The sequence below is a fragment of the Salarias fasciatus genome, chromosome 16 (genome assembly GCF_902148845.1).
Source record: "Salarias fasciatus chromosome 16, fSalaFa1.1, whole genome shotgun sequence".
NCBI classification, from domain to species: Eukaryota; Metazoa; Chordata; class Actinopteri; order Blenniiformes; family Blenniidae; genus Salarias; species Salarias fasciatus.
In genome coordinates this window covers 24032858-24060845 of record NC_043760.1, presented here as the reverse complement: position 1 = coordinate 24060845, position 27988 = coordinate 24032858, and the positions used below count along the sequence as shown (strand labels likewise).

At 43.5% G+C, this 27988-nt stretch overlaps 3 protein-coding genes across 3 annotated transcripts; all 3 read right to left on the bottom strand.

The window, feature by feature from the left end:
• Positions 1-665: 665 nt before the first annotated feature.
• Positions 666-12765, bottom strand: ino80da (INO80 complex subunit Da). Its single transcript, XM_030111396.1, has 10 exons — positions 12129-12765; positions 9080-9326; positions 8183-8997; positions 7956-8055; positions 7649-7873; positions 6671-6780; positions 6332-6465; positions 5608-5843; positions 5328-5485; positions 666-4350 (listed from the first exon to the last, which is right to left on the bottom strand). Exons 2-10 carry the CDS (start codon positions 9295-9297, stop codon positions 3344-3346), a joined length of 3003 nt encoding a protein of 1000 aa, XP_029967256.1. The 5' UTR covers positions 9298-9326; positions 12129-12765; the 3' UTR covers positions 666-3343.
• Positions 12766-12923: 158 nt separating this feature from the next.
• LOC115402824 (NADH-ubiquinone oxidoreductase 75 kDa subunit, mitochondrial) lies at positions 12924-22868 on the bottom strand. Its single transcript, XM_030111400.1, has 19 exons — positions 22751-22868; positions 19384-19463; positions 17913-18016; positions 17697-17804; positions 17497-17573; positions 17193-17274; positions 16900-17030; positions 16624-16809; positions 16395-16529; positions 16190-16304; positions 15908-16053; positions 15696-15824; positions 15462-15591; positions 15215-15375; positions 14966-15120; positions 14575-14750; positions 14356-14490; positions 14128-14200; positions 12924-13335 (listed from the first exon to the last, which is right to left on the bottom strand). Exons 2-19 carry the CDS (start codon positions 19460-19462, stop codon positions 13244-13246), a joined length of 2214 nt encoding a protein of 737 aa, XP_029967260.1. The 5' UTR covers position 19463; positions 22751-22868; the 3' UTR covers positions 12924-13243.
• A 505-nt stretch (positions 22869-23373) lies between these two features.
• On the bottom strand, positions 23374-27988 carry cmklr2 (chemerin chemokine-like receptor 2). Its single transcript, XM_030111408.1, has 3 exons — positions 27654-27988; positions 26213-26310; positions 23374-26114 (listed from the first exon to the last, which is right to left on the bottom strand). The coding sequence occupies exon 3, from the start codon at positions 26083-26085 to the stop codon at positions 25006-25008; it is 1080 nt and encodes a 359-aa protein (XP_029967268.1). The 5' UTR covers positions 26086-26114; positions 26213-26310; positions 27654-27988; the 3' UTR covers positions 23374-25005.

Here is a 27988-nt window from a genome sequence, read left to right as displayed (position 1 = left end):
TTTCTTGAAATATAAATAGAAACTAGATTTCAAACTAGGCACTATTATCAGAAACTGAGACGTAGAAGTGTTTTTATGTGATAAAGCATCAAGACTTGGACTTTTGGATGTTTCGTGTGCTTTAACATTCCTTCCTCACTTAATTCAAAGTCAAAACAGTGAAATTTATCTTTCGCAGTCCGTCGAGCACAGATGCCTTGGTCACACATTCATTGGCAGATGGCCGCTAATTCATTTATGAGTTTATTTTTAACTTCATGTCCAGGCGCCTCTAAAAAAGTTCAAATACCGCCCATAATTCAATCCAAACAGTGAAACCTTTCTACATTTTATTTATTTATCACAGAAAGTGAAATATTTAAAGCATTTCAGGCTTTGACCTCTCCTCATCCACCTTCATGGCTGCTCAGGAAGGGTGTGGCTGCAGTGCGCAAACACACCGCTAGGTGTCACTGCAACCTGCATACTAGTCCTTCACGTTTATTCAACGGTTTGTTTTTTAATGAGATTGCAGCTCAATTTAATTACATGGTTTTGCAATAATAAAATTTTTCAATTACATATAAAATTGGCCATTAGTATATAATACCCGGTAAATTACCACTTATGAATTAACCGCTTTAAAAAAAAAAAAAAAAAAAAAAAACCCACATCAAACCATGTCAGCAAATAACCTCACAGCAAGTTTTATTTATACATCCAAAAACAAAAGATCAAATTTCTCACACTATATACAGATATTACATACAGTGTTTGTACACTTATTACATAATTTGTACACAAGAAAAATATACATAAAAATGTAAACTTTTGTATACAAAAAATACCTTAGACAAATTAAACAAGGACCAATAACAAAAGGTGACTAGATTAGCTCATCCTATCTTTAAAAACAGTAATACAGTACATTCAATGAGTATAGGAATTTGTCAGCCATCTCTGGATTCAAGCAGTTGCGCGTGCCTACGAGCCCTGTCGGATTTTGTTCTGCGCGGTTTGTTGGGAGGGGAAACTAATCTCATGCGATGTGGTTACAGCAGTATTGCCTTGCTTATTTCGTTTTCACCCATACTCTGTCTCCGTCTGAACTCTGGGGAGGGGATGGAGGGAGGGGGTGAAACACTGCGATGGCGGAGGAGAAGGCCAGCCGTCCGTCTCCAGCGGAGCTACAGGTTCACACTTCATAACGTGCTTTTTGTTTTGTTTTTTGTTTTTTCTCTCTTTGGAAGGGAGAGACAGAACTGGGCCTTCTCACAGCTGGAAATACGGGTGTCTGGTGCAGGCTCAGAGATGTAAGGATGGCAGCTGTTCATGTAATGAGCAGAGAGAGAGAGAAAGAGGGAAGGGGGGCGAAAGGCAAGACGGACACGGGACATGTGAAACACCACCGGCCTCATTCACTCCTGTGCAAAATCTATGTTGAAATAGTACGGTGATCTGTTTTTTTTTTGTCTTTTTTTTGTTTTCTCCAATGATGCATAAAGTCCAACTTTTCATTCCAAGCCAGTGACCATTTGTACGCTCTCACGTAAAAAAAAAAAAAAAAAAATAGGTTTGCTGCCCCATGCCATCTCAGACTTCCTTCTGGAGTTTAATAGCTATCAAAAAACAGCAACAACAACAACAAAAAAAAATTCTCCACCAGAATATGTATCACAAACAGAATGACGGCATACAGACATTGATCCCTCCGACGAAAGAGAACTCACGACCATTTTGATAGCCATTAAAAGCAAGAGACTCATTCCACAAGACACAGGTTCCACTGAATACATTGCAAATAACAATTTTCAATCCATTGCTACTCAATAATTCACCAACAAACCCCAAGATAGAGACTGCTATTCTATATACCTAATACTCAACAATGTCTGACGATCCGTCAAATGTCTAATATAATATCTATCAAAACCCATGGTGTTGCTGTTGCTGCGTGAGCCGAGGCCAACGAGTCCTCGCTTTCCAAAACTCCCGAACTAGACTGCAGGTTTTCGCCGGTTTCGTCGCTTAAAAACATCACTTTTAAAACCGAGTAAAACGGACATTTGCTTTACTTCAGACGTGCAAAATACACCAATTTCTACCGCCGCGTTACGAGTGGAGGTTCCAATTCGCCGTCTGTTGTGGGTAATCTGGTCTTCCTTGGGGGGGGGAAATCCTGAAACTTTGCTTTTTGTCAGACATGCAAGCCATTAAAAAAAAAAAAAAAAAACCATTGTGCATGTGGACCACAGAGCACCTGTGAGAGTAGACACTTAAAGTCCCTGGATTAAAGTCGTCTTCATCCTCCCCGTAACACTGAAGCGCATTTATTAGCCAAAAAATAAAAATCACTCAGAGTGAAAAACCTGATTTATCGTGTCTGGAGTCGGTTCTGAAATGGAAAAAAAAAAAAAAAAAAAAAAAAAAAAACTAAACGTTTTTTACAAGTTAATCGAGATCAAAGACGAGTCCTGATCCAGCCTGGTTTAAGGAAGTGAAGCTACATGTGATGAGACCAATAAAAATATCTTACAACGTTAATGTGTTTATTGCTTTAAGAAACTAGAGTTACCTTCAAGTGTCTACTAGGCCACTCAGAGTCCCACAACCAATGGCGAGGTCAGAGATTTTGACGTCTGAGCAAAACCAATAAATGAGCACATGTACAATATACACAATATAAAAACAGCTGTTTAAAGTATTTTGGTAAATTCACGACCGTGAAATCCGACTCTATAATCATGGTAACAGTTAAATAGCTTGAAACATAATGGATCACGAAGATGTCACTAATCTGTACTGGTGTTTTTTCAGAGGGTGACGGAAGCGGTGTGTGAAACAGGTGGGGGAGGGGGGGAGAGAGAAAACGATAAATCAAAGAAAAAGCAATGGCCATCTGAGCAAGGCAGGGTACAGTTGATCCTTTTAAGACAGGACTGGAACTGGCAAAGCAAACCAAACTGACCATTGATTGAGGCGTCTATGAATTCTGAGCACTGTGACACAGATAATCTCTGCTAAAGGTCCTTCTCGCCAATTTTCACCCGCTTATATCACCACGATCGAGAAAAACTAAACAAAACAAATCTGACTGTTAACCCCCTGCTGACGAAACCACAAGGCATCAAACGAGTGGACTCGCACCGACTTAAGATCTCGGGCAACGTCTGGCTCCAGAAGGGGGGGGGGAGGGGGGACAAAGAACGATTGGAGGAAAATCTGAGGTTGTGCAAATTCATTATCAAATAGTGCACGATTACCACATTGCACACGTGTCGCGGATGGGGGGGGGTTAATGAGAAGCCAGACGGCCGGATCCTAAGTGGCTGCCAGTCCACGGACCGCTGCCCGCTGCCGGCGCTCACTTGCTCTGCGTGAACGGCGGCGTGGCGCTGTTGGCACTTGCAGCGGTGGCACTGACGATGGAGAAGCCGGCGGGGGGCGCCGTGGAGCTGTGGCTGGGCTGCACGTCTTTCGGGATGCCGCTGTGGGAGGCCAGTTGATGGCCGAAGGCCGCGCTGAACTGGGGGAGCTGCTGCTTGGGCTGCGAGGAGGCCAGCAGGTCGTGGGAGGGGGAGGGGAGCGAGGACGAGGGCGCGGGCGCCGGGGCAGTCGTTAGGCCCGTCAGGCCGCCCTGGGGCATCGCCGACAGGGCGGCCATGGGCTGCAGGGTCACCGAGTGGGTGGTGGTGGCGGGCGGGGTGGACAGGGACGTGGAGATGAGGTGACTCTCGGACCCGATCAGGCTGCCGAACTGCGTGGGGTCGGCGATGGGGAGCGGGAGGTTGTTCCACGTGGGGCGCGGCGGCCCCGGCACCCCGCTGAGAGGGACTTCCAGCAGGAGGGGGGCGTCCGTCTGGAAGGAGCTGGCGTGGGGGGACGATATGTGGTCGCTGTACGGGGATGGCACGTGCTCGCTGCTGTAGTGGCTGCCCTGGGGGGACGACGTGGACGCGGCGTCCGGCTTGGCCAGCACGTGCGACGGGTGCGTCCGCGAGAACGTCCTCTCGGTTATGGAGGTGGCGGATACTGCGGACGACGACGACGACGAGGTCGGGGGCTGGCTGGCGGGCTGAGATGGCGGCGACGGGGCGAAGTGGTCCCCGGTGGACTGCAGGAGATTGTCCTCCAGCTCCAGGCTGGTGAAGTTCTCCGCCGGGATGCGGCTGTGGAGCAGGTCTCCCATGGCGCCCGGCTGCACCGGGCCGGGGAACACGGTCAGGGACCTGTGGTCGACGCCGTCGGCCGGGGCCAGGTCCCCCATGGAGGTCAGGCACACCAGGGAGTCCGGGTAGGAGCCCATGGCCTGCAGAGCGCGGACCAGCTCCTCGGCCTCCTCCGTGGTGGGCAGCAGCTCGCCGTTCTTACCTGCACAGTCAAAGCATTGCAAAGTCAGAGACGGAGGCTGGGGTCACACCGAGTATAGTTCAGTAAAAACACTGGTACCACTATCATCCAGCTACGGAGGGGGAACAGCTAAAATCCAAACAAGGAGATCAAGATCTCTTGAGGAACTAATAAAATAATCCCGGTGTGGTCTGAACAACACGCCACACATTATGAGCTGAATCTAACAGCCTCAGTCAACAGGATGTGACACACGTCGGCGCTGCTGTAACGTCCCACAACAGAGGGATTCCTGTGGTTTCTCAGATTCTGGGACATTTTATAAGTTCTCTGTGAGTAGAAAACACCAACCTCATAATCCATCCAGTTAATTTATCATACAACATGAGTGAGAACACGGCTGTAAGAGGCAGTTTAGAGCTGATCAAACTCTCCTCTTCCCATCTCTCTGCTGCTGCTGGACGGATGTTGAATCTACTCTGATGTGTTAAGTGGTTGATCCTACTGTTTGAAATACACATGTAATCAGTTCTTCAGCATGATTCATCCGCCAAGGATTCGGTGTTATTGCTACACTTCTGTCTTGTGAGGAGGAATACACTACATTGTCAAAAGTATTCGCTCAGCCCTCCAAATCATTGAACTGAGGTTTTCCACTCACTTCCATGGCCACAGGTGTATAGAATCAAGCACGTGGGCATGCAGACTATTTCAACAAACGTTTGTGAAAGAATGGAACTCCAGTGTGATCCAGGAAGCCAATTGTGCAATAAGTCTAACAGTGAACTTTCCTCGCCACAAAGTATTCCACAATCAGGGACTGTAACAAAAGAGAAGCGATACGGAGGAACAGCAACTCAGGCACGAAGTCATAGTGGAATAGAGGTGGCTAACTTTCTGCTGTCAATAGCTACAGACCTCCAAACGTCCCAAAAACACTGTCTGTTCATCAACACAGATCAGGCCAAAGCGGTGAATGAGAAGAGCTGGAAGACAACCTTCAAACAAGTCGAAGTCCTGCAGGTCGTCAGGTAGTCTGGGCAACACGTCGGAGAAATCCTCCTGGTTCAACTCCAGGTCGTTTGGAATGTCTGCCATGTCATTGGTGATATCGTCGGGAAGCTCCTCCGTGCTCAGGTCCGGAGTTGAAGGACTCCTGCCACACAAATGACACCCCACACAGTTGAAAATAGAAACCGAAAGTGCTACCGAGGTGTAACAACGCTTCAAACGTGACCAGGCTATTCTCCGGACACTGGATCTACGGCTGCGGCGGACCTGATGCTGGCCTGCAGCGGCATCGCCAGGCTCGTAGAAGGCATTCCCAGGTTCCCCTGCGGCAACGCTGGCGGGATGGGTTTCTGAGGCCTCCGCGGCCCTCTCCTCCTCTTCTTTTTGTGTTTTTTGGTGAGTGCCGGGGGTTTGGTCTTTTTACGGGGCTTTCGCTGCTGCTGCTGCTGCTGCTGGTGGTGGTGCTGCACTCGCCGGTTCCCATCCCCACGCAGAAAGTTGTCCTGGAGATATGGAGATATGAGACATATATGAGGTATAGTGGATATGTTCACCGTGAGATAAGGAGGAAATGAAAGAAAAACATTAATTCAGGTAGATGCAGTTCTTAGCAAATGGGAAGTCTGAGAAAACTCTCGAAAAACAAGTGGCTCAACAGTGGGAAGACAACAAAATCACCTTATCGCCACATCTAATGTTTATTAAAGAAAAACAATGTTTTTAATTTCTCTAAACAAAAACAGTAAATGAAAATTAGACATAATTTCCAGGAACTTCCTCATTTGGAGGACTGGGACTGGCAGGCATTTTTTGTTTAATCGTTTAGTACATTTAAAACAGGCAGCTGGAAGACAGTACATATTTAGCAAACAAACGCGACGCCGGTCAAACTCACTCCATCCCTCCGCAGGCAGCAAACACACACATCCACCCCCCCCCCCCAAAAAAAAAAAAAAACGTTCCCAGCTTTCCCCTTGAACGCCACACTCACCATCTTTTTGGCATGCTCTTCACAGAGGGGTGTCTGGTGCGTGATATCAAACACGGGGATGGAGCACTGCTGACCATCTGCGAATTTGGCTGTACAACTGGCGAAGAGCTGCTGGGAACGGTTCAACAGAATGTCTACAGAGAACAATGAAGGAAAATAACACAATGCGCCACACAGGGAGGACGTGATCACCAATATACGTCACAATGTCTACAACTTAAACGCTGCAGAGACTAAATCAGACTTTATATGGGGGTCACAGAGTCGCGGCTATTGTCCTGCGGCTGCAGCCAGCAGCTGTACTGTCAGTGTGTTTAAAAAAAAAAAAAAAAAGGATACGCTGAAAGCAGTGCCGAGTGAAGGGCAGGGCTCTGTTGTTGCAGGCCTGGCCCTTTGTGCTGCCGGTGCAGGTCCCCGTGTCTGTGCTCTGCGGCCGTGCTGGAGCCGCTCTGCAGAGACGAAGAGATCAAGGACTGAGCAAACAGCAACAACGCCGACAAACAACCCACGTTCGTTACACTGCGCTCGCTGGAAATAGAACGATGGAGATTAGCAACATCAGAAGACGACAAATCAGTGGAAAGAGAAAAACATCAGATGTAACAAAATCTGAACAATCTACACAGAATATATTTCTATCTGATGTGAGTTTGACATTTTGTTACTGAGTGACATTGAAGTTTTCATTTGCAGGCAGATATTCAGATGTGCAATTTGGTAAGGACTAAATCTGTCCTTCTTTCTCTCTGCATCTGTAGAATTGAAGGTTTGTGTGTGTATCTATGGCTCTTTACTATCAAATAACCCCAACCAGCACAACCTGAAAGCTGCTTCCTCTATTGAGTTGTTCCTTTCCTTGGTGGTGTTATTTCTGCCTCTATGCCTGAATGTAAAGAGCCCTGAGATGGCTCTGTTGTAATAAGTACCGTAATAATACAACCAAATCAAATGTTTTCATGTAAACAGGGGCCGTCATGGCGCTGCACCCAGTCGCTGTGACCTCTCCTGTTTCCAGGTAAATGCTTGTGTTTACGTCTGCAATGAATTGGAAGGTTTGTGTGTACATTGGAAGACAGCCTGAGCACATTAGAGCATCTCAGTCGAGGTAACGTCAAAGTAGAGATGCTTCAACTTCTTCAGTTAAACCCAAACAGACCAACTGGTGAAGGCGCTGCTCTGTGGAACATGTCTGCACTGTCACGGTGTCACTTTCACAATGGCTGAACTCATGCCATGGCCTTAAGTGCCTTAAGTGCCTTGATTTTTGTTGCTGTTGATACTGTCTCTTCCTGAAATGATGGGTAAAGCAAATCGTACCCTGAAGGGCTGCGAGACGCATCGCTCAGCTCCTGGATCAGCTGCCCCGCGCAGTCCGGGTTGTTGCTGGCGGCGTGCAGCAAGGCTTTGCGGAAGGCATAGCGGTACCTCTTCTGGCGGATGCTCGCCCTCTCCTTCCTGCACATGTGCTTGTACTTCTCCTGGAGGTATGAGCAAAGCCTCAGCAGGCGCGTCCTCCGAGAGGAGCCGCCGTCCTCGTCCAGCCTGTGTGGGGACAGACGTGACAGTCTCGTCATGACAAGAAGCCACAATGCTGCACGGTGGGGTGCGGGATTGAGATACCGACCCATTCGGTGATCTCCAAGAGCTCTGAAAAGAAGCATATCTCTCAACTTCCTCTTCTTCATCGTCGTCGTCATCGGCGCTATCTTCGGACCAGTCCAGTCCTGCAAGAGAAGCTTGTTAGGGCAGCTCATTTATTTCAGTATGCGCCTGTCTGTATGTCTTACACAGCACTAGAAGGTGGCATACAGCTAAAAAAGAAATAGAGGCAAATAGGTTAAAGTGAGTCACCTAAATGAGGAAAGAGATCTCCATGCTCCCGGTGTCTCTTGGCACAGAGCTGCACCAGATGTTGCAACCTGGCCAGGCAGCTGGCAGAGGGTGAGAAGGCTGTGGGGCGCATGACCACCACATGCCGCTGATTGGTACTGCCGCTGTCCTTGCAACTGACAGGCAAGTGAGGAGCGGTGAAAGGCATTTTCCTGCTGAGCGATGGCCCAGAATGTTGCGCTGGACTGGGTGCTGCGTTCGCCGGCATCCCTGGAGGCAGAAAGTTGACCGTCTGAGGTGGTGGTGGATTGCATAATAGACCCTGCTGCTGTCCTGGGAAGATGAAGGAAGTAACGCTGGAGTGCTGGGGCAGCTGGAGGAGACCTGGCTGCTGCTGCCGCGGGAGATGGGCGTTGAGCGGTGAGGAGGGGTGGACGCGGGAGGCGGGGGCGGGGCTAAAGTGCTCAGGAGGTGGTTGGAAGAGGTCTGTGTCGTGGCAGAGCTTCTGGTTGAGCACCAGGCGACTCTGCAGTTTCTTCTTGATGGCGTTGCTCTTCCGAGGAGTGCCCAGCTCCTCCGCGTCTGTGTCATCCTCGTAAAAAGCGAAAGGGTCCAGGAAGTCCCCGTCGGGGATGGGTAACAGGCGTGAACAGGGGGGAGAAGGTGGAAGTTCATCTAGACCATTAGACGCTTTCAGAGCAAGAGAGGGCACAGTAATGTTGAGAGCCACCGACTCCAGGTGAGCCCGCGAGCGCATTTCTTCCAAAGCATCGTGCTTCTTCTTCCGTTCCTTCTTGGGGATAAACCCCAGAACCTGCAGATGGCTGTTACAGTACCTGGAAGACAGGAGCCCACCATCAGCACACCTTCAACCAGGAAAAGCCATCGGCACAACGAGAGGTGTGCAGACATACACACCTGCGGTCCTCGGACTTGGGGATGGGGTTGGTGCATCGCTGGCTGTTGTACTTGGCCACATACTCACACTGCTTGAAGGGGGCCGTCTTATCCTCCAGAACGTGCCGAATACAGAAAGCATAGCCGTTTAGCCGGCGCTGCTTGCAGAGCTTTGGGCTGTACGAGCACAACGGCTTATTGTCCACCTCTGAGAAGTGTATGTGTTTGCCTTCATACATCACGTGACTCTTGTCCTTGACAACATCAGCTGATGGGATAAAGGCAAGGAAAAAGCAGGAATTACATCAGTGGCACTTCATACTGCAACAGGCCATAAAAACAGGTTATTCAATCGCAAACGCTTTGCTGCTATCAGTCACTGTGTAAATACTGCTTAAGTGTCTTATCTTGACCAGCTAATAACTTTATTTAATCATCGCGTTGTCAATAAACTACTATTATTCGCATGTGATGCGAATAATAAATACTCAATTAAGACTGTAATTTAAACACAAAAGAATATTGTAGTCTGGACAATGTAGCGCTTTAATATAGAGACACACGCTAATCTTCACTGCACTTAATCTCTTATTGAGAAAGAGTCAGCAAACAGAGAGTAGGAGAGAACCGAGTGAGTACAAGAGCCACTCTCAGTAACAATAAACTGAAGTGATCATGTGGAAACTCGGTATACTTCACATTACTCGCTTCATTTGGGTTTAACCACTTGAAGAGATTTATGAACAAACTGGAAAGAAAAAGACTTCTTTTGTAGGACAGTGGTGCTGACTTAACCAGATTTACCTCCGAACTGAAACGCTTATGACATTAACAGCCTGAACTATAAAACTCATATGTTCGGCTGTGAATTTTGATACCAGAATTTTTTTTAATTTTTTTGTGAAACTGGCAGTTTCAGAATAAAGTTGCTGATCAGCTGGGTCAATTTGAGCATGTATCAGATCACAGTTAGTGTAAATACCACTCTGCTGAACATCAGAGGCTCCATCCGTGGGAAAGGTGATCTCCACTAATTCACCACACAGACTGAGCTGCATGATTCAGATCAGCCGTTCACAATTCAGAACAACCTTATAAAAACGTGGCACTGCAGTCTCATTAAATTTTATCTCCATATACCATTCAACAAGGCTTCTGACAACTGGTCCTGAACAAAGATCAAACAGTTGTCAATAATAAAATGAAGAACACTTAAAAAATTCTTGTTTCTGGTCAACTAAATTCAATTACTTTGATTATTGTCAACTCCTCTTATAACAGGTATTCCTCATTGATAATGTCCACAAGCCTTTTTTATCCACTTATTTCACCTTTCTGGACATGAAGACAATTAAAATTGAATCTTTGTTTAACTGCATATGTTTGGGGGGGTTTTTTGTTTGCAGAAAACAATGTTTCAATTTGTATTACTGGTTCATGCAGCAAACTCATCCCACACTCATTTCGTTAACCATCAACTATTTCTGCAATGAAAGCTTGATATATTTACACTTCTCTTCTGATACACACCTTTACCGATGTCGCTTCCCTGTGAGGTTGTTTAACAAGTTAATCCATTCATAGCTCTAAGCAGAAGTGATCACTTCTGGTCCTGGACAGTAACAAGTACGATTATGATTTTACTGCTCCAGCTAAAGTGAAACTGAAGAATTTGTCAATCCTGATCAGGATGCACTCGTGCCAATCAGGTGTATTGGAGTGGGGACACATTAAAACCATGCAGGACTCTGGTCCTTCAGGACATGCAGTGCCCACCTGTCTGAGCATTATCTGCTGAAGGACTAATTCACAGATCTCACTTCCTTCCCATTAAATAAATGCAGTTCTTTATCGAACAACAATTGAATTTTAATGTTTTCTGTAATATTGTAAATAGTCTGATGATCCTGTAGCTCCTCTCATGTATTCTAGCTGTAAAAGCCTCTCGTAGGTGGCCAACGGAGAGCATGTGACTCTATCACACACTCCGGGTTATTACAGTTGTATGTAGCACTCACGGGATGATGTGATGGTGATAAAAGCACAGCATGACTGCATGGAGCGGCTTGGGAGATCAACTGGAAAACGCTTCCCTGCAGAATTGTCTCAACTCATCGTTAAAGTGTTTTAAAGCATTGTAGCTATCGTTACTTTCACTGTAATAACTAGCTACCTTAAACTTTGTGCTATCGGGTTTGACGAAAACGCGGTAACTCCAGCAGCTGCAGGGCGCACTGGTCACACCGTACCCGCTCGAATCGACACACTTTCATCTGTTGTACAAATATCCAACTTTAGTTAAACCAGGAGAACCTGACTGACAGCAAACAGACTAACGTTACTTTACGGGAGAGCTAGCTAGCCACATTAGCTTCGGAGCCGACAGACAGCTGAAAACTTTAAACTGTGAAGTATTATAGATATATACGTGCAACGCTTACTCGTGTCAAACCCCCAAAACACACAATTTGATCCCTCTATAACCAAAAACGCGTAATATTTACATGAGCCTACCATGAAAACTCACATTAGCCAGTTAGCTAACAAAGCTAAAAACACACATTAGTAGGCGGTAGCTAACCAGGAAACGGAAACATCGGCAAATGATAACACTATAAAGGTCCGTTTCCCGTTTAACTTTATTAATAAAAAAATAATATGATCATAAGACATATGCAGTAAAAGATCACCTCAAGCCGTGATAGTTTAGGGTGTATATACAAGAGATATTAATGGCTAAATACTTCCTAACAAAGGGTATACATAGGCTTAAGGCCTGTTACCGAAGGCCTCGGCAATAATCGATATGATTTATAGCCACCATCGTTACATAATGTAACATTGGCAAGCCACACGATTTAAAACTGATGATATTGGGTGTAGTTCCGCACCTACCGAAGACAAGCAGTCACTTTGTCGGATCAGAAGCTATTAAATAAATATGTAACAAATAAAAGGCCTATTAGCTTCGATACGACGTCGGCCTTTCCTAGAAGGCTAGGCCGGCTACGGGCTGTGCGAAGCGGCACGCTCAAAAGTCGAGGCCGAGGCTGTGTGCGGTTTCGCTTACCTTGAATTGGTATGGGCTGTGTAAGGTATTCGCTCCAGACAGACGGCCGAAATGTCTCTTAGAATCAGCTAGGCTATCCGTGCATCGATATTCGAGATAGGATAGAAACGGCGATCTTCATCGAGCTCGATGTATCTCGAAATAAGGATGCATGTAAATATAAGCTACCCAGAGCAATTTACAAGCAGAAGGTAGGCTGCTGAGGATTTTTGTTGGATCCACAGCAGACTCCTCACAGCACCACTACAGGCACTGCGGGGACATGACAACAATCCGCTCAACAACAACAACCTCTCCTACCATATTGGAAATTCAACTTTGTTAAAAGCCTTCACAGTGCACAACTATCTGTTAATCTGTTAGGGACACCAAGTACAGTTCATTTGAAGGACAGTGCGGTTTGCGTGCTTCACTTTTCCAGAGTCGGGGATAAATCAGATAAGACTGAGAGGTCCAACAAAGTGTTACAGTGCTCAATCCACCTGGACCACGACTCTCATCCTCCATATGAATGAGTTATCAGCCCTGCTGCCACACTGTTGCCGCTGCTCACTAATGATGGACCATGTGCCAATCACACACCGGAGATCCCGACTGCAAAAGTTACACACAGCACTTACATATCATGCATGTTATCAGTAAATAATAGTAATTTTAGTAATTCTGAATTAATTAAAGAGTTTGCAAAGATTTTTTAAACTTGCTACAGAAATATGTTTATTAATTTATGTCACATGTACAAATAGCCACACCTTCAGTAATATAAATACTATAATGAAAATATAATCTGAACACTCTTTTTTTTTTTTTTTTTTTTTTTTTTTTTTTGCTGGTAATTTTAAAGGAAGATGTAATTCAACCTTGAATCTTTGGTCACATCTACTGAAATGTCAGGAGGATTGCCAGGAGTGCATCTGGGGATCTGGCAAAATCTACGCTGGCATCTTTACACTGAAAGAACACTTTTCTGCAGGTATGTGTGCATAGAGGGTAAGGTATCTACCATCAGTTCAAGCAGACACTACAGTAAAACACAGGTGCAAATCAACATTTTTCTAGGAATGTGCAAATACAATAGTTGTGCGTATCTTCTTGGAATAACTCCATGTAGTGCTTTAACATATGGCTGGCTCGTCCACAGCTTGAGCTCCTTCTGTGACAGCTTTCACACATTTGGCCATGGTCTGGGACGCTCTGCTTATCGGATCTGTGGGGAGAAAGGGAGCAATTGAGACAGTATTTAAAACCTAAAACTATCCAAAAGTTATAGAAATTGCTGCATTTAAACATAAAATGCTGGTGCTATTTAATCTTCTTTTTTTTTTTTTTTACAAATGTCATGTTACAATTTCTTTTCAGCTTTTATATTTGTCATTTAAATAAATTAAATCACTGATTCTAGGTAATATGATTTGTACATATATTTTATACATTTTTAATATTGTGACAATATTTTTTTTGTACTATTTACAATGCAAGTTAAAGAAAGTTTTTTTTTTATTCCTGGCCATGACTGACACCTGTTCTGTATGGAATTATTTTTTTTTTGATGATGCTTTTAATAAATCTCCTTTTTGCATAAAAATGCCTATTTAATAAACACCGTTTTTATCACTCATTATAGATAACTTGTATTAGCATTGGACTCAGATACAATTTATTCAATCTATGAACCAATAATAAATCAGAATCCCTCTATTTTCTTTACTGTACAATAACATTAGGTTTCTATCTTCACTGTGTATTGTGAACAGTGTTGTTTGAATTTATATCATTTAAAAATAAATGTACTCCAAATGCAATACTATATGTTTTAGATTTGTTTTAACGATGCACTGTTCATTTTGCTACTTGTATCTCCTGACACACGAAGAGATAGTTTTACTGCTTTTGATTTATTTCAATGACATTAATCTTGATATGACAAATATTGTATGGCTGGAAGGTGCTAGTATTAAACTACAATTAAAGTTGATTAAGACGAGTGTTGGTGTCCCACCTGTCATATAAAAGTCCTTCACAGTGAGCTGTGGAGGGACTAAAGGTTCATTTAGGACAGCCTGCTTCACTGCCTGAAACAGATAAGGCAGGCATCAACATCATCACAGAGAACAGCGCGACACAAACCGAGATAAATTAACTGTACACGCCGGCGTCTCAATCAGGCTTCATTAGTTTCCTGTTATTTAACCAGCTAAACGCATAATGGAGAAAAACAACTGCCGACCTTAGACAGTTCATTAGCCTGCTGGAAGTAGTTGGCCTCCTCACGGTCATCATATCGCACCAGGTTTGGAGAAACTTCCGCCAGCCTGTCGCGCACTTCATCAAGAGTATTGTATGGCAAAGCCACTCCAGCAAGCTTCGGAAATGGAAGGAAGTCGCAGTGTTAAAGCCTCCCTTTGGTCTGGTGGATATCAGATGTTTACTGTGAACTGTCGTTAACCTCAGAAACGGCTCTGATGATCCTCCAGTCCTCCCTGGCCATGCCTGGAGGAGTCACAGCCACCTTGGTCTGTTGGGTTCGGCCCTCAGTGTTCACATAGGTGCCACATTTCTCAGTATATGCCGCTCCAGGCAGGATGATATCAGCCATTGGTGCTCCCACATCTCCATGGTGACCTGGGCCGTTACAGAAAAAAGTATGATGATCACTCCATTCTCATAAACCCACTCAGGAATATATATAAGCACTACATTAATTTAGTTCATATTTTAACTCACGCAGTCCAGTTTTTATATGGCCAATATTCTTTATATGCAGAAGATGACAAGCCAGGAACTACACGGCGAGATTCTGTTGCTGCAATGTAAAAAAGAAAAAAAGAAACACTGACCCTGATAGATTATCAAGCTATCCTTCGGCAGGTCTTGGCGTGCAATACAGCCAGCATCAGCTCCGAGTAGGAACAGAACTTTGGGCGGATTCTTCCTGATAGTCTCCACTCCTGGCTTGTAGCCAAGATCGAGTGCAGCCACTTGACTGGCGACCCTGACAACACAGGAAAAAAAATACAGATTACAGTTAAAGTCCTTCCTGAAAACAGCACGAATGCCAAAACCTTGTCTTTTAATTTTCCTGTGACCTGTGAAGCACGTTGAGAACCTTCCAGGTTTCCTCCACTCCGCTGCTGACGCGAGCTTTCTGAGCAATGGTTGACACGGCGGCCATTATCGCTGCCCCATCATCTCTCTGCAGGCAGCTGCTGCCAACCACAACAACAGGACGCTTGGCTTGAGCCAGTACCTGCGAGAGGAGATAAAAGACATGGAATTAGTGGGGGACATTTGAGTTGACAGATGGTATTCACAACCTAAAGTGTTCAGGCTTACCTGGGAGAAAGGGTGAGTTCCTGAAGCGATGTCTTGAAGAACCTTAGCAGACTCTCCAAGATGGTCGTAAGTGTAACTGAGGTCCACTTCCTTCCCCACTAGAGCCACCTGCAACTCATTGTGCAGCCAGCTGAAGCACAGGCCCCAATGACACGTTGAACAGCAGAGATTAGTTTATTTATCCCACAGTTTCACTACGAAACAGCCATAGTGTATTTACAGTGGGCTGCTCACCCTTTTCTAATCCGTGCATTAAACAAAGGAGCCTCATATCGTGGGTTGGTGCCAATCAGAAGCAGCAGGTCAGCTTCTTCAACGCCTGCAATCCCAGTGTTGAGGAGGTAGTTTGAACGCAGGTCGGATCTAGAGACAAAGAGGAAAAAAACACCAGTGCAGGCCAAACTGAATTGTTGCCACTTCCAGCTTTTGTTTTTGTAAGCTCTTACCCAGCTCCAGATGTGGGAAACATCTCCTCAGTGCACAGATTCTCACTATTCAAATGGTTCAGTAAGTCTTTGAGAGAGATTAAAGCCTCTGCGTCCACCAAACCTCCAACAACAGCAGCAACGTCATTGCCCTTGACTCCTTGGAGCTGTCAAAATGTAAAAAAAAACAACAACCATAAAATGCATTCAGTAGAGCAACATCAACTCACATCAGATGTGTTTTAAATGCACTGATATTAAAATATCACAGGAGATTCTTCCCAAATGTGTTGATTTACTCACTGCACCAGCAACTCGAGTCAGAACATCTTCCCAGGTGGTGGGAACCAGCTGCCCATCCTCATTTTTCACCATTGGCTGAGTAAGCCTCTGTCTCTTAAGTCCATCATAAGCAAACCTGTAATGGCAGGAAGAAGACGGAGTTAAGCTGTGATGAAAGGTTACACAATGTTTCCTAAGATATTAACTTGTGAGATGAAAGCGGGACCTGGTCTTGTCTGAGATCCACTCTTCATTAACATCCTCATTGAGACGCGGCAGGATTCTCATCACCTCGCCACCACGAGTGCTCACGACGATGTTACTACCTACAGCATCCAGAACGTCGATGGATTCAGTCTTCCTGTAGAAAAAAAAAAACAAAGACAACACATGAGTAGTGGTGCACGTTTTCAGACCCACAACCTTGATTATAATTCAGAGCACAGTCCAAAAACCTGGTCTCCCAAGGCCGAGCAGTGAAAGCGTATGGTTTGGAGGTCAGGGCCCCGACTGGGCAGATGTCAATGACGTTCCCAGATAACTCCGACATGAACATCTTCTCCACGTAAGTCCCGATCTGCAGGTCGTTGCCTCTGCCGGTGGTGCCCAGGTCTTCCACACCTGCAATCTCACTGGCAAAGCTGCCACAGCAGGAAATAAACAACATGAAGTATGTTATTTCAAATTCTTAAAGCAACTCAAACTTACTTTGATAATAGACTGCGACTCACCGCACACAGCGGGTGCACTGGATACAGCGAGTCATGATAGTTTTTATGAGAGGGCCGATGTTTTTATCTTCCACAGCTCGCTTGCCCTCCGTGAAGCGGCTCCTGTCACTTCCAAACTGCATGGACTGGTCCTTCACATGAAATAGATTCAAGCTTTACTCACACAAAATCGCTCAATCTTCAAATAATATTTAAAATTCCAAGCAAAACAGAAATGGCGTCCAAACACTAAACAGATAAAGACAGGTGTAAATTTTATTTATTTATTTATTTATTTATTTTTTGTAATTTACCTGTAGATCACATTCACCCCCTTGATCACAAATGGGACAGTCCAATGGGTGGTTAGCCAGTAAGAACTCCATCACACCCTCTCTATGAAAATAAATAACATTCAATTCTCAGTAACACTGCTTCCATTTATGACAGTTTATTTTCCTCAAAAGAAAGTCAAACGAATTAAACTCTCTATAATTAAATCACCCCACCTAAGAAATCCAAATCCACGATTGTGTCACATATAATAAAATAATTAATTGCAAATACTGGTGAATTGCACAACTTCAAATGAATTTACCTCTGTGATAGTGATCCTACCTTGCCTTCCTTGTTTTCTCTGAATCAGTTAAAATGTTCCAGCCTTTCATGACAGGCATAGCACAAGCTGCCACTGGCTGGTGGGTAAATGAAAAATAATTGGTGGTTATTTACAGAACACACGGTCTGCACTGTATCATAGTTAGAGGTAAACAGATATGAGACGCACATCTTCACCGGAAGGAACAAAACATACGTACCTTGGGAACTTTCTCTATCTCCACAAGACACATGCGGCAATTTCCAGCCACTGACAGACGCTCATGGTAGCAGAAGCGAGGAATCTGCATCCCCGCCTTCTCACATGCCTGAAATAGTTCATAATCACAGTAACTTTTCAGATCATACGGACATGTGAAAATGTCTGCAGCTTCGTTCCGCTCACTGAACCGAATGAACGGATTAATGATGCTGACCTGCAACACGGTGGTTCCCGGCTCCACCATAACTGGCTTCCCATCCACAAAGACTTCCAGGAGGTTGGGGGCCGCCGCCGCCGCTGCTGCAGATGCAAGGCGAGCTTCAAGCACAAAAAGGAGACAATATCAGGCCGTTAAATAAATATGCTTCTTCAAAAATGAAAAGAATACTCATTGAAAGTTTTTGCATGAAAACAATAATTCTCGTAAAAATAGTGCAGTAAGATTACACTGTTTTAGTTGGTGAAATGACACTGATGCACACACACAGACACACACGCTAGATTTTAATGAGACATTGTGCGATTTAAATAGAAGTAAAAACTTAAGCTAAGTAAGAAGATTTCTATATTGGGTAAGATGGAAAAGACTGGAAACCTCTTGCACAATGTTTGTGGAATTTTTTGTTTTTCAAATGCATAATCTTCTAATTTAACAAATACTGTCAAATCCGTGTAACACGTTAGATGTTTATATCTAAAATTTGGAAATTAGCAAGAAATGAAATACTCAGGTCATTTGTCAAATACTTCAAAACTAGAATTGCGTAATGTATTTGCAATATAAATTTGTTTTGTTTTTTCGCTGTGCTTTCAAGAAATGTTAAGACATGTAACCAGGGTGAAATTTGCAAGTGAGGGAGGCGTTTACCCTTCTTCTACTGAAGTATATTTATTGCAAGGGTTATAAAATGATCTCCTTCCTGTGGTGATTGAAACCCAACATCAGACCAAACACGCTGAATAATTGCATAAGATAATACTTTATTTGCCCCACAATGGGGAAATTTGCATTTTTGTAGAAGCAAGTAGACAGTAATGGGTAGCAAAAGAATGTGAACAAAAATATTAAATATTAAAAATAATGATGACGATGACAATATTTTATTGCATAAAAAGCTACAGCCAGCTGAGGAGAGCATTTTGGCTGATGTCAGGCTTCCTGAGGAATTTCACTTCATACCATATAGTTGTTGATCCAGAAACAATACAAAGCCTGACAAGAAGTGCCCCAGTTACTGTTTTACTTGGATAGTGAAAGTCAGATGGGCGTGTCAGTATAAACTGACCTCTCACTGACCATCAAACCTCTTATAGTCAGTCAGTACACTTCATTTTAAAAAATTTAATTTGCCTTTCATTACATCTGACTTATGTATTTCCATTAAGCAAATGAGATTTTCTAGTTACTTTCTGAAAATGATTCTTGGAGAGCGTACCAATAAAATCTATTTTTACCAGCCCAGTTAATAATAATGAACAGAGACTGGTGACGCCCTCTGTCTTAGTTAAAACTGGGCCAACAGCCGCCTGGCACCGAGCACGGGAGCTGGCAGGTTTGTAATCCTCCTGTCTGTAATCCAGCAACTGAGTGAAGTAACCAGGCTGAGAGGCATTCATGGCTGGTAAAACGGAAAACACAGAACACAGTTTGAACGTAATAAACATATAGGGGGGAATATAGTTACCATTGTGCGCTGCAGCCGCGCCTCCTTTAGCGATGGCTGCGGGGAAGAGGTTTCGGCTCGCAACAGGCAAACGGAACATGCTGGAGGAGAGACAGGGACATAGACGGATTACTGCATGGGCCAAGTGGGCATGTGCCCAGGGCCCAAGAGCCAATAGGGGCCCTCAGCCAGGCTTTTAAATTTTTTTTTTTTTTTTGGTCCAAAACAAAAAAAAAAAAGTATGTACAACGCAGAAGCATAATTTACGTGGAGTTGGTAGGTTATGAAAACCCACGGGCCCTCTTGTGGTGAAATCCACTGCCGAGGATTTTTGTTTGTTTGTTTGTTTAAATCCCAGGAGGAATGAGCTCAGCAGCTGCTTCTCTCAGGCCAGAGGCGCCGCTGCATATAGGGCCCCAAGGTCAAGGGACGGCTGACATCACTCAATTTCAATGACAAATTAAAAGTGCCACACTCGACGCTGCAACGACAGAGCGTCGAAAATCCCCCGCATGGGGCCCTTTCCGAGTGCTACAATGACACGTCGGGATTCTACCTAATGGGGCCCCACGACTACCCGGCTTGCGTCAACGTGATGCATTACATGCAGTCAATACGACGCCATGACTGCATTCGCACTTCATGCCACTAGGTGTGCTGTTTGCATGTTCAACCTTATTTTACACAGACACCACAGAAGAAGAAGGGCCCGCTTAGGCGTAGGCATAGATATCTTATATAACACTAGATGCCTCGTCTCCGCTGCTGGCCAATGAAGTCGGACGTCTGCAGAGGTCGGCCATCTTTGTACGGGAATCTGGCTCGCTCATAACATTGTGTTGATGAGACATGAACTCTTTAACAAGCTATAACTTGCTCAAATTTTTGCCGATTTTCAAACGGTTTGGTTTGTAATAAACATCAAATCTCTGTTAATGACATGACATATGTTTGATGAGTATGGCATTCCTTAAATATATATAATAAATATATATCATATCGTAAATATTCATAATATTCTTCATATTAGGCTCCATGTTTCAAATCCTTACACTGAGATATATTTATAGCACTTACGAATAATTTAGACAAGCCATACATGTCCATATTTTTAGTTTTGTGTGAAAATATTTTAAGACGTGGCAGGGCTGTAGTGGAGGCTGAAGATAAACAATTTACCCACCTGAAACTTCAGAAATACTTAAATCTCATGAACCTCATTATATTGAATGTATTATATTATTTTTCATTAATATATAACATTAAACAGTAACCTTCCACATTATTAAATCTATTGTGAATGTATAATGTCCCCCCATTGATTATTTAAACATGAAATAGTGCACCAGAAAACACATTGTTTTAAAAAAAATAAATAATTAGGCATTGTAAAAATGTATAAAAGGAGCTCAGAAAGTTTCAAGTCAAATAATGGAATTACAGTCACAATATAATTAGGTAAACGAGTAAAAGGCAACTGAGTGAATCTCTTGATCAATCAGTTTTTATATAACTCAGAGTCAAAACAGCAATTACCTTATAGTGCTTTAAGATGTTCCATTAAAAAAATCAGTGAAATAAGAGTATAAAAGTCTGCACAGATCACCAACCTTACATTGCGTTCCACAGAAACTCTGACAACTTTCCCGTACAAAGATGGCCGACCTCTGCGGACGTCCTGGAATCTGCCGTAAGGCATCTAGTGTTCTATAAGATATCTATGGGCGTAGGTACCTACACCAATGACGTATAGAATGGGCCATTTTCACAGCTCCACTACTTCCTGAAATTAACTGTGCACATTCATTTCCTGTCTTGCATTATTGGCCAAAATGATTAATCCAGGTGTGTCTTGTTGCAGCAGTCTAAACCAGACACACCTGGATTAATCAGTTTGGCCAATAATGTAAGACAGGAAATGAATGTGCACAGCTATTTTCAGGAAGTAGTGAAGCTGTGAAAATACCCATTACTTCTAATTCTATACGTCATTGACCTACACAGGCTCTCTGCATGTTGTGAGAAAAAGCGGGCAGGACACCGCTTTTTCAGTAAAAGAGAAGAGAAGAAGTGAACTTGTTACTCTTGTTGTAACCGGGTTGAACCGATAAAAAGTGGTTGTAAAACAATAATGGTCCACATGTAATGGGCTTTATATTTGCACTTATGAGCGTTTCCCATACATTTGTTAACTCGAGATTATCATTATTATTATTATTATTATTATCATTATCATTATTATTATTATTATTATTATTATTATTATTTACTGCACTTTTTGGGATTTTTTTCTGTCCTCTATTCTTGTATGCCAAACATGCGGCCCCTTTGACACATAGAAAACCCATGTGGAATACATCCCAGCCAAGCGGACGCTCAGTGGTTCGGAAAAATGAAAGCTAAGGAAAGAAAAAGAGGATAAAAATTCTGCTTTGGTGCAGCAGATACCAACGATTTCAACATTTTTCTCAAGAAAACAGAGGCAAGATGATAGTAGTTCTACTCATAACAGCAGTGACAGCAGGACTTTTCCTCGAGGAATGCCAGGGAAAAGCCAGCAGTTTAGGTAAGTTTTGGTTTTTTTTATTTGAGGTGTGTTTTATTGTTAGGTGGCCTGGTACGCGCATCAGTGCTGATATATGTAGATGGATCATTGGGCTGTGTGTCGTGGACAGCGCCAGAGCTTTTTTTTTGTGGTTGTGTATTGCCCAGTGTTGTGTGTGTGACGCACACTCTGTATGGTGGCCGTGGGCCCATGACAAGTTTGTGTCCAGGGCTCTTGGTGATGATAATCCGTCTATGGACAGGGAGACGCGGCATCATGCTTACGGCCGGACGTTCATAACTCCACAGACACATTAACCCCCCAGCGTGAGCACACACATATAACCGGGCTGAAGACGGGACAAAGTTAGCGTGACTCCCACCGCACGTTAGCTAAAGTTAGCCACCACGCGGCTACCAAAACAAAAACACAAAGTCTGGTCGCTTACGTTTATTAGAGAATAAAAAACACGACTCTAATAACAATGTGACTAAAATGTCCACTAACCGTGCTGATATGACTAATAATGTCTTGACATATAACGATAAACGTGATTAATGTTAGCAGCGATGGCGTCACGCTTATCAGACTGTTAGCTCGCGACATTATAACACCATTCAACAATAATAAACGAGTAATAAAAATGTGCACGTGAAGCTTGGTTTGGTTTGAAATCACATCCACGGAGCCACGTCTCGTCAGCAGCCACAACGCAACTCATCACTAAACATCGCTGATCTGAACAAACCTCACTCCGAACCAAACGGGGAATAATCGTCCTGATTTATTTAGATTTAATCCACCCGATATGGCACGAGTGTCATTGTGCTGATTTTTTCTTACCTTGCCAGGGTTTCTTCCCACGAGACTGCCTGCCACGCAGATTGCGCACCGTCCGTTATTCTGCTGCGTCACAGATTAAGTAATCCTGTCTCCCATAATCCACATGACAGGGCTACTTTTCTGCCTAATCTACTACTACTGAGGCTACTACTGACTAGCATCAGTCATCGTTAATAGGCAAAATGATACAAAACTATGCTTTTCTGCAATCAATCCCATTTTTTTTATTAAAAAATACTCGAAAATGTCTCAATATTTGATACTTAATATGACTTTATGAATAGAAAATCAGGGTGTATCCCAAAAACAATATCTATCCAGATACATCTTCTCAGGTTTCTGAAAAAAAGTGTGGCTCAAAAATACGCTAGAAATAATAAAATCATTGTTCAACAGGGCAAATAAATTTTAAAAAGGAATATCCTGAACAATTCTTCAGCAAACTTGCATTGATTATTTTAGAAAATCCCTCCTTAACAAGTAAATGTTACTGGTTTTGTAATAAAGTTTTTTTTTTAAATAAACAGCTTCACAAAGATACATTTGTTTTTAATTCATTTATTCTGAACACATGAATAACTAAAGACAAAGAAAGATACACATCCACAAAGAGAACAATAAAGAAGAGAAAAACACACCCAAAACCAAACAATGGAAGTCATTGGGACTTTCCCTGTGTTTCCACGTGCCTGAAGAGGAGTAGGAGGATGTTTTAAGTAATCTAGCCTTGCCCCTTGAATCAAAATACTAAGTAACAGTTCTATAATATTAGATACTTAAATTGTTGTATAGCATATTTTTAATTGCCACTCTGTTGTATAATGACACTAATATTTAATTCATAGCTTATATATCCATTTTTCACTGAGGAAATGAAGGATTGTATTTTAATTTAATATTAATAGCAGCATCATTTTAATTCCAGCATTTTATATGCAGATCAAAGGCAATGCTGCTCTTTTGGTCAGATGTTATTTCATCTCCAGGGTTAATGTGGGGGTTGGTCTCAGGGTTAATGCGGCGCACAGCAAAGTACATTATGTGTACAAAGCGGCCGTCAGTTTAAATGCAAACAATGAAAACCGGACATGGCATGAACAGAGGAAATGTCTCAGTAAAAGCGAATGTCTGTTTACCCTCTCATATACATTCAGACGCTCAGTGACTCATTCTGTCAGCCTCCAGTCCGCTCAGCCCGATGTGGCACTGTGCCTCTGACAGGAAGGCCTTTTCCTCTTTCAGCCATTTCAGCACATTTACCTGAAAAACAGCCTGTAGGGTTATGTGTCTCCTGGAAGTGTTTGCAAAGTTCAAGATGGACACACACACTGTTCTTGAAGATTTCTGTCATATCAACAGAAAAACAAATGTGTCATCCTCCCAGTCACAGGATGGTGCTCTCTCTCTCTCACCGACACATTCTCTCAAATCATCGCTGAGTGAAAACAGGAAATGCCAGAATTTGTAAACAGAGTCTCAGGAAATAGAAAGGAAATGCAGATCTGGATTTATGTCTGGCTCGTGCATACTTTCTGAGCATATAAGTCCTCCAGGAAATCTGGTCTGCACATCCTGCACATCCACATCCAAGGTCACACGTCAAAGAAAAAATAGGAAATGCAAAGTACTGTGATGTTAGGAACAATAACTTTTATTAGAATATATGTACATATATACTGTTTACTTTAAATATATTAAAGTAATGAAGTTTATGTATCTCTTAACTAGTTACAAAAAGTATGATACATCAATACATGAACCTTGCAGATGCTATAAAAATGCATTCAAACACAATGTGGAAATACATTACATTATACAACCAGACACCTGCAGAAGGCTTAGGGGCATAAATAAGCAGATGTCTTGGTCAAAGAGGTTGTAACAGTTAAATACTATGCAATATATCTTTAAAAAAAAAAGCATCACAATCATCCAGTGACCAAAGAAACCTTTTGAAATTGCCTGATGAGCATGAGCGTCTGTCTTAATACACAATGTGGGGTTGGTATTACACAAAGAGGACAGGAACAAGACGATGGACCCAATCAACTCTTGAAATTACTGTGATTAAAAACATGACTGGATTATGAATTATAAGAATGATTGCCTAATAATTCATACTCAATGGATTAAATCTCAACTCAAGTTTTAATTTGATTTTGATTTTGAAAATGTTAACTGGCAAGACTGGCAGTGACAATCCTGTGCGTCCTAACACTCGGTCGTAGCCGCCCGTTGATCACGAGCGGCTGTAGTCATAGAGTTGATGACTCCAGCGGCTCCTCAGGCACGCTGTCCGGATGAAGTCCGGCCACAGACTCCACCTCGGTGGCAGAGATCGACTGGCTGAGCTCTCTCAGCGAGCTCTTAGTGATGTCCAGACACGCTCGCTTCAGGATGCGGCGCACCTTTTTGCCCAAGAGCATGTACAGCAGGGGGTTAATGCAGCTGTTAAAAAAGCCTAAGCTGGTGGCGAGAGGGAAGCCGGCTTTCAGAAAGTTGTGGAGGTAGAATGAGGAATGTATGGATAACTCCATTATGCTGAAGGTATGAAAAGGGGCCCAGCACACAAAGAAAGCCAGGATTACTGCAGTGACTGTTTTGGAGAAGCTGGACAAGCGGACTGAACCCCCCGATTTTTTCACTCTGACTGTCAGTAGTATGCCTGTCACACATATGGCTGTGAACGGGAGGAGAAAACCCACTGTGGTGCGAATAGCCACTACGGTGATGTGTCTCATGGCCGCCGTGTGTCCGTCCTGGGTGTGGAAGTTGTTGAAGCACACCACCTTGTCGTGCAAGCGCATGGTGTCACGGAAGATGAGAGCGGGGCAGCTCATGGCGGCAGCCAGCACCCATATGCAACCGCACGTCACCCAGGCTCTCTCCACCGTGCGGTGCCTCTGGGACCAGTTCACGTGGACCAGGGAGACATACCTGTCTATGCTGAGCACTGTGAGGAAGAGCATGCTGGCGTACATGTTCATCACGGACACAAACGAGTTCAGCTTGCACATGGCCACGCCAAAGTCCCAGTGGAAGTCCCGCAGAATGTAATCAATGTAGAAGGGCAGGAAGAGTACAAACACGAAGTCTGCCAGGGCGAGATTCAGCAGCCACACGCTGTTGACCGTCTTTTTGCTTTTAAACCCTGTCACCCAAATGACGATCCCGTTCCCAATTAGGCCCAGCACGAAGGAAACGATGTAGATGACGACTGAGATTATGTGCATCGTTTCCCTCTGCCTGTGGTCTACTTTAAGCTCCTCCATGTCACCGTACTCCAGGTAGTACTCGTACGTGTAGTTTCCATAGTCTTCGGCCGATTCCTCCATTGTGGCGAGGGCGTAAGCTCAGCGTTTATCTGTGGGAAGAACGGAATCCATGATAAGATGCATTCCTGACAAGTGATCTGTAAACACCAGTATTTGCACACGCTCATCCCGGAACGCGCGTTCTCACCGAGCACTGGTTGTGATTCCGCCCGGCTGTTTTCCACACACACACGCCTCGCTCCGAGCCTGCGGCTGGACATTCAGCTGGGTGTGTCCCGAGCAGCCCTGAAACATTAGGTCAACATCCATCAGGAACAACAGAAAGATGCTTCAGAGGGTGTGATTCATTCAGTTTGTTCTGAAAGTAAACAGGGAGGAACGTACAAAGACTGGAGCTTCACAAAGTTTACATACATCGCAGGATGGAAAGAAAACACATCGCTCATCTTCAGCAAGTGCTCAAAAGATGTGGGTGAAAGGTGAACACACGGTATCACCGTCAAGGTCATTTTAGGACCTTTATGTGTGCGTATGTTTCAAACGACAGATTGAGAAACATTCCCCATCAAGCTGTGTTTAGAGCTGAACGCAGGGGGAAGTCAGACACTTGTCTTATGTCGGAGTGTTTATATTCCTCCTTGTGCATTGTAAGTGTATTCGGAGGAAACCTCTCAGATAAGCAAACAAACTAAAGAAGTCTTAAACGGACGTGAGGAATCTGACATAAATCATGTCAAATGCTCAAAGGAAAGCTATATAAGAAGAATAAAATACTTTGTGAAATAAGTAGGTTTTGCACCTATTTTACAGTAACAAATAAGAAAATGAAAGAAAAAAAGTCACGACCATGCAGATTGGGACATTTTAACTTTTGATAAACTGTTAGGTCACAGTTAAAATACTACATACCAGAGTGTAAGAAGAGGATATTTGAATTGTTTAAAGTCAATGTAAATGCAATTGTGTGTTATGTAGACACAATAAAATGTTTTAAAAAGCATCAAACTGATGTAAATCACACATATTTCCTTGTTTTCGAGTTTAAAAGGTGTCTACATTGGATCATTTTCTGTCTAGATTTCTGTACCAGATTGACTGAGTACCAAAGTGCAACTATTTGTTTTATTTTTTCAACAAAAGAAATGTACACTAAATATGACTTAATTATATTAGTTTTACTTGTACAATACTGTGCATACACAATGTTTTTAAAGACTGTTTATCATACATTCAGGCTGAAAGCGCCATTCAGATGGAATGAGAAGGAAGAAAAGAAGCTTTAACAATGATCTCAAGAACAATTCGATCATATTTTATAGGATGATTGTCATAAATTAGGTTTAAAAAATAAACAAATCTAAGTGCAAAAGTGACCAAATATGGTCACTTTAATAGTTAAGGAATCTACAAAACATCAAGTCATCAGAAAAGAGAAGAGACTACGTGGACTTAATACTGAATGGAGATTTAATGCGACCAGCAAACAGAAAAGAGGAAGATGCTGGAATATCGTCGCCAAGGAGAGAAGAAAAAGGCTAACCTCTGAATAGAAACTAGTTTCAAACGCAAGCAAAGAGGCATAACATGTTGAAACTGTGGAGTTTTTGAGGTTTTCGTGCATCGCTTACTGAAAGTACAGCCCTCCTTTTCTTCTTTCTTCTTCCTTTCTGTGCGTAAAGAGCGCCGGGTATGGAGGTCCCGCTGCTTTCTTTAGTCCCGGACAAAGTCCCCACATGAAGTTCACTGCATCCGCGGTGCATCCAGGACCGGGCTGCAGCAGGGCTCGGTGTGCGGGTGTCCGGGTCTCCGGTCCCGGGGCTGGATGTGCGGTGGGTGCGCCGGGCTGACGCGTCAAACTGACCGCAGAGGGAAGAAAAGTTGTTGCTTAGAAGAAAGCGTTCATTCAGCGGAGCTGTTGGACTAAACCAATCGCACACGTTTCCTTTTTCTTTTCTTTTTTTTT

What these genes read in the sequence shown, in the direction of transcription:
- ino80da (XM_030111396.1), bottom strand. Translation starts at nt 9,297, where the DNA reads ATGTATGAAGGCAAACACATACACTTCTCAGAGGTGGACAATAAGCCG. An exon ending in CCCAAGTCCGAGGACCGCAG is followed by an intron (nt 8,998 to 9,079) that starts GTGTGTATGTCT and finishes CCTGTCTTCCAG; the next exon opens with GTACTGTAACAGCCATCTGC. An exon ending in GGACTTCGACTTGTTTGAAG is followed by an intron (nt 4,351 to 5,327) that starts GTTGTCTTCCAG and finishes TTGACTGTGCAG; the next exon opens with GTAAGAACGGCGAGCTGCTG.
- LOC115402824 (XM_030111400.1), bottom strand. Translation starts at nt 19,462, where the DNA reads ATGTTCCGTTTGCCTGTTGCGAGCCGAAACCTCTTCCCCGCAGCCATC. An exon ending in CGCGGCTGCAGCGCACAATG is followed by an intron (nt 18,017 to 19,383) that starts GTAACTATATTC and finishes TTGTGCTTGAAG; the next exon opens with CTCGCCTTGCATCTGCAGCA. An exon ending in GGGGTGAATGTGATCTACAG is followed by an intron (nt 17,031 to 17,192) that starts GTAAATTACAAA and finishes TTTCATGTGAAG; the next exon opens with GACCAGTCCATGCAGTTTGG.
- cmklr2 (XM_030111408.1), bottom strand. Translation starts at nt 26,085, where the DNA reads ATGGAGGAATCGGCCGAAGACTATGGAAACTACACGTACGAGTACTAC.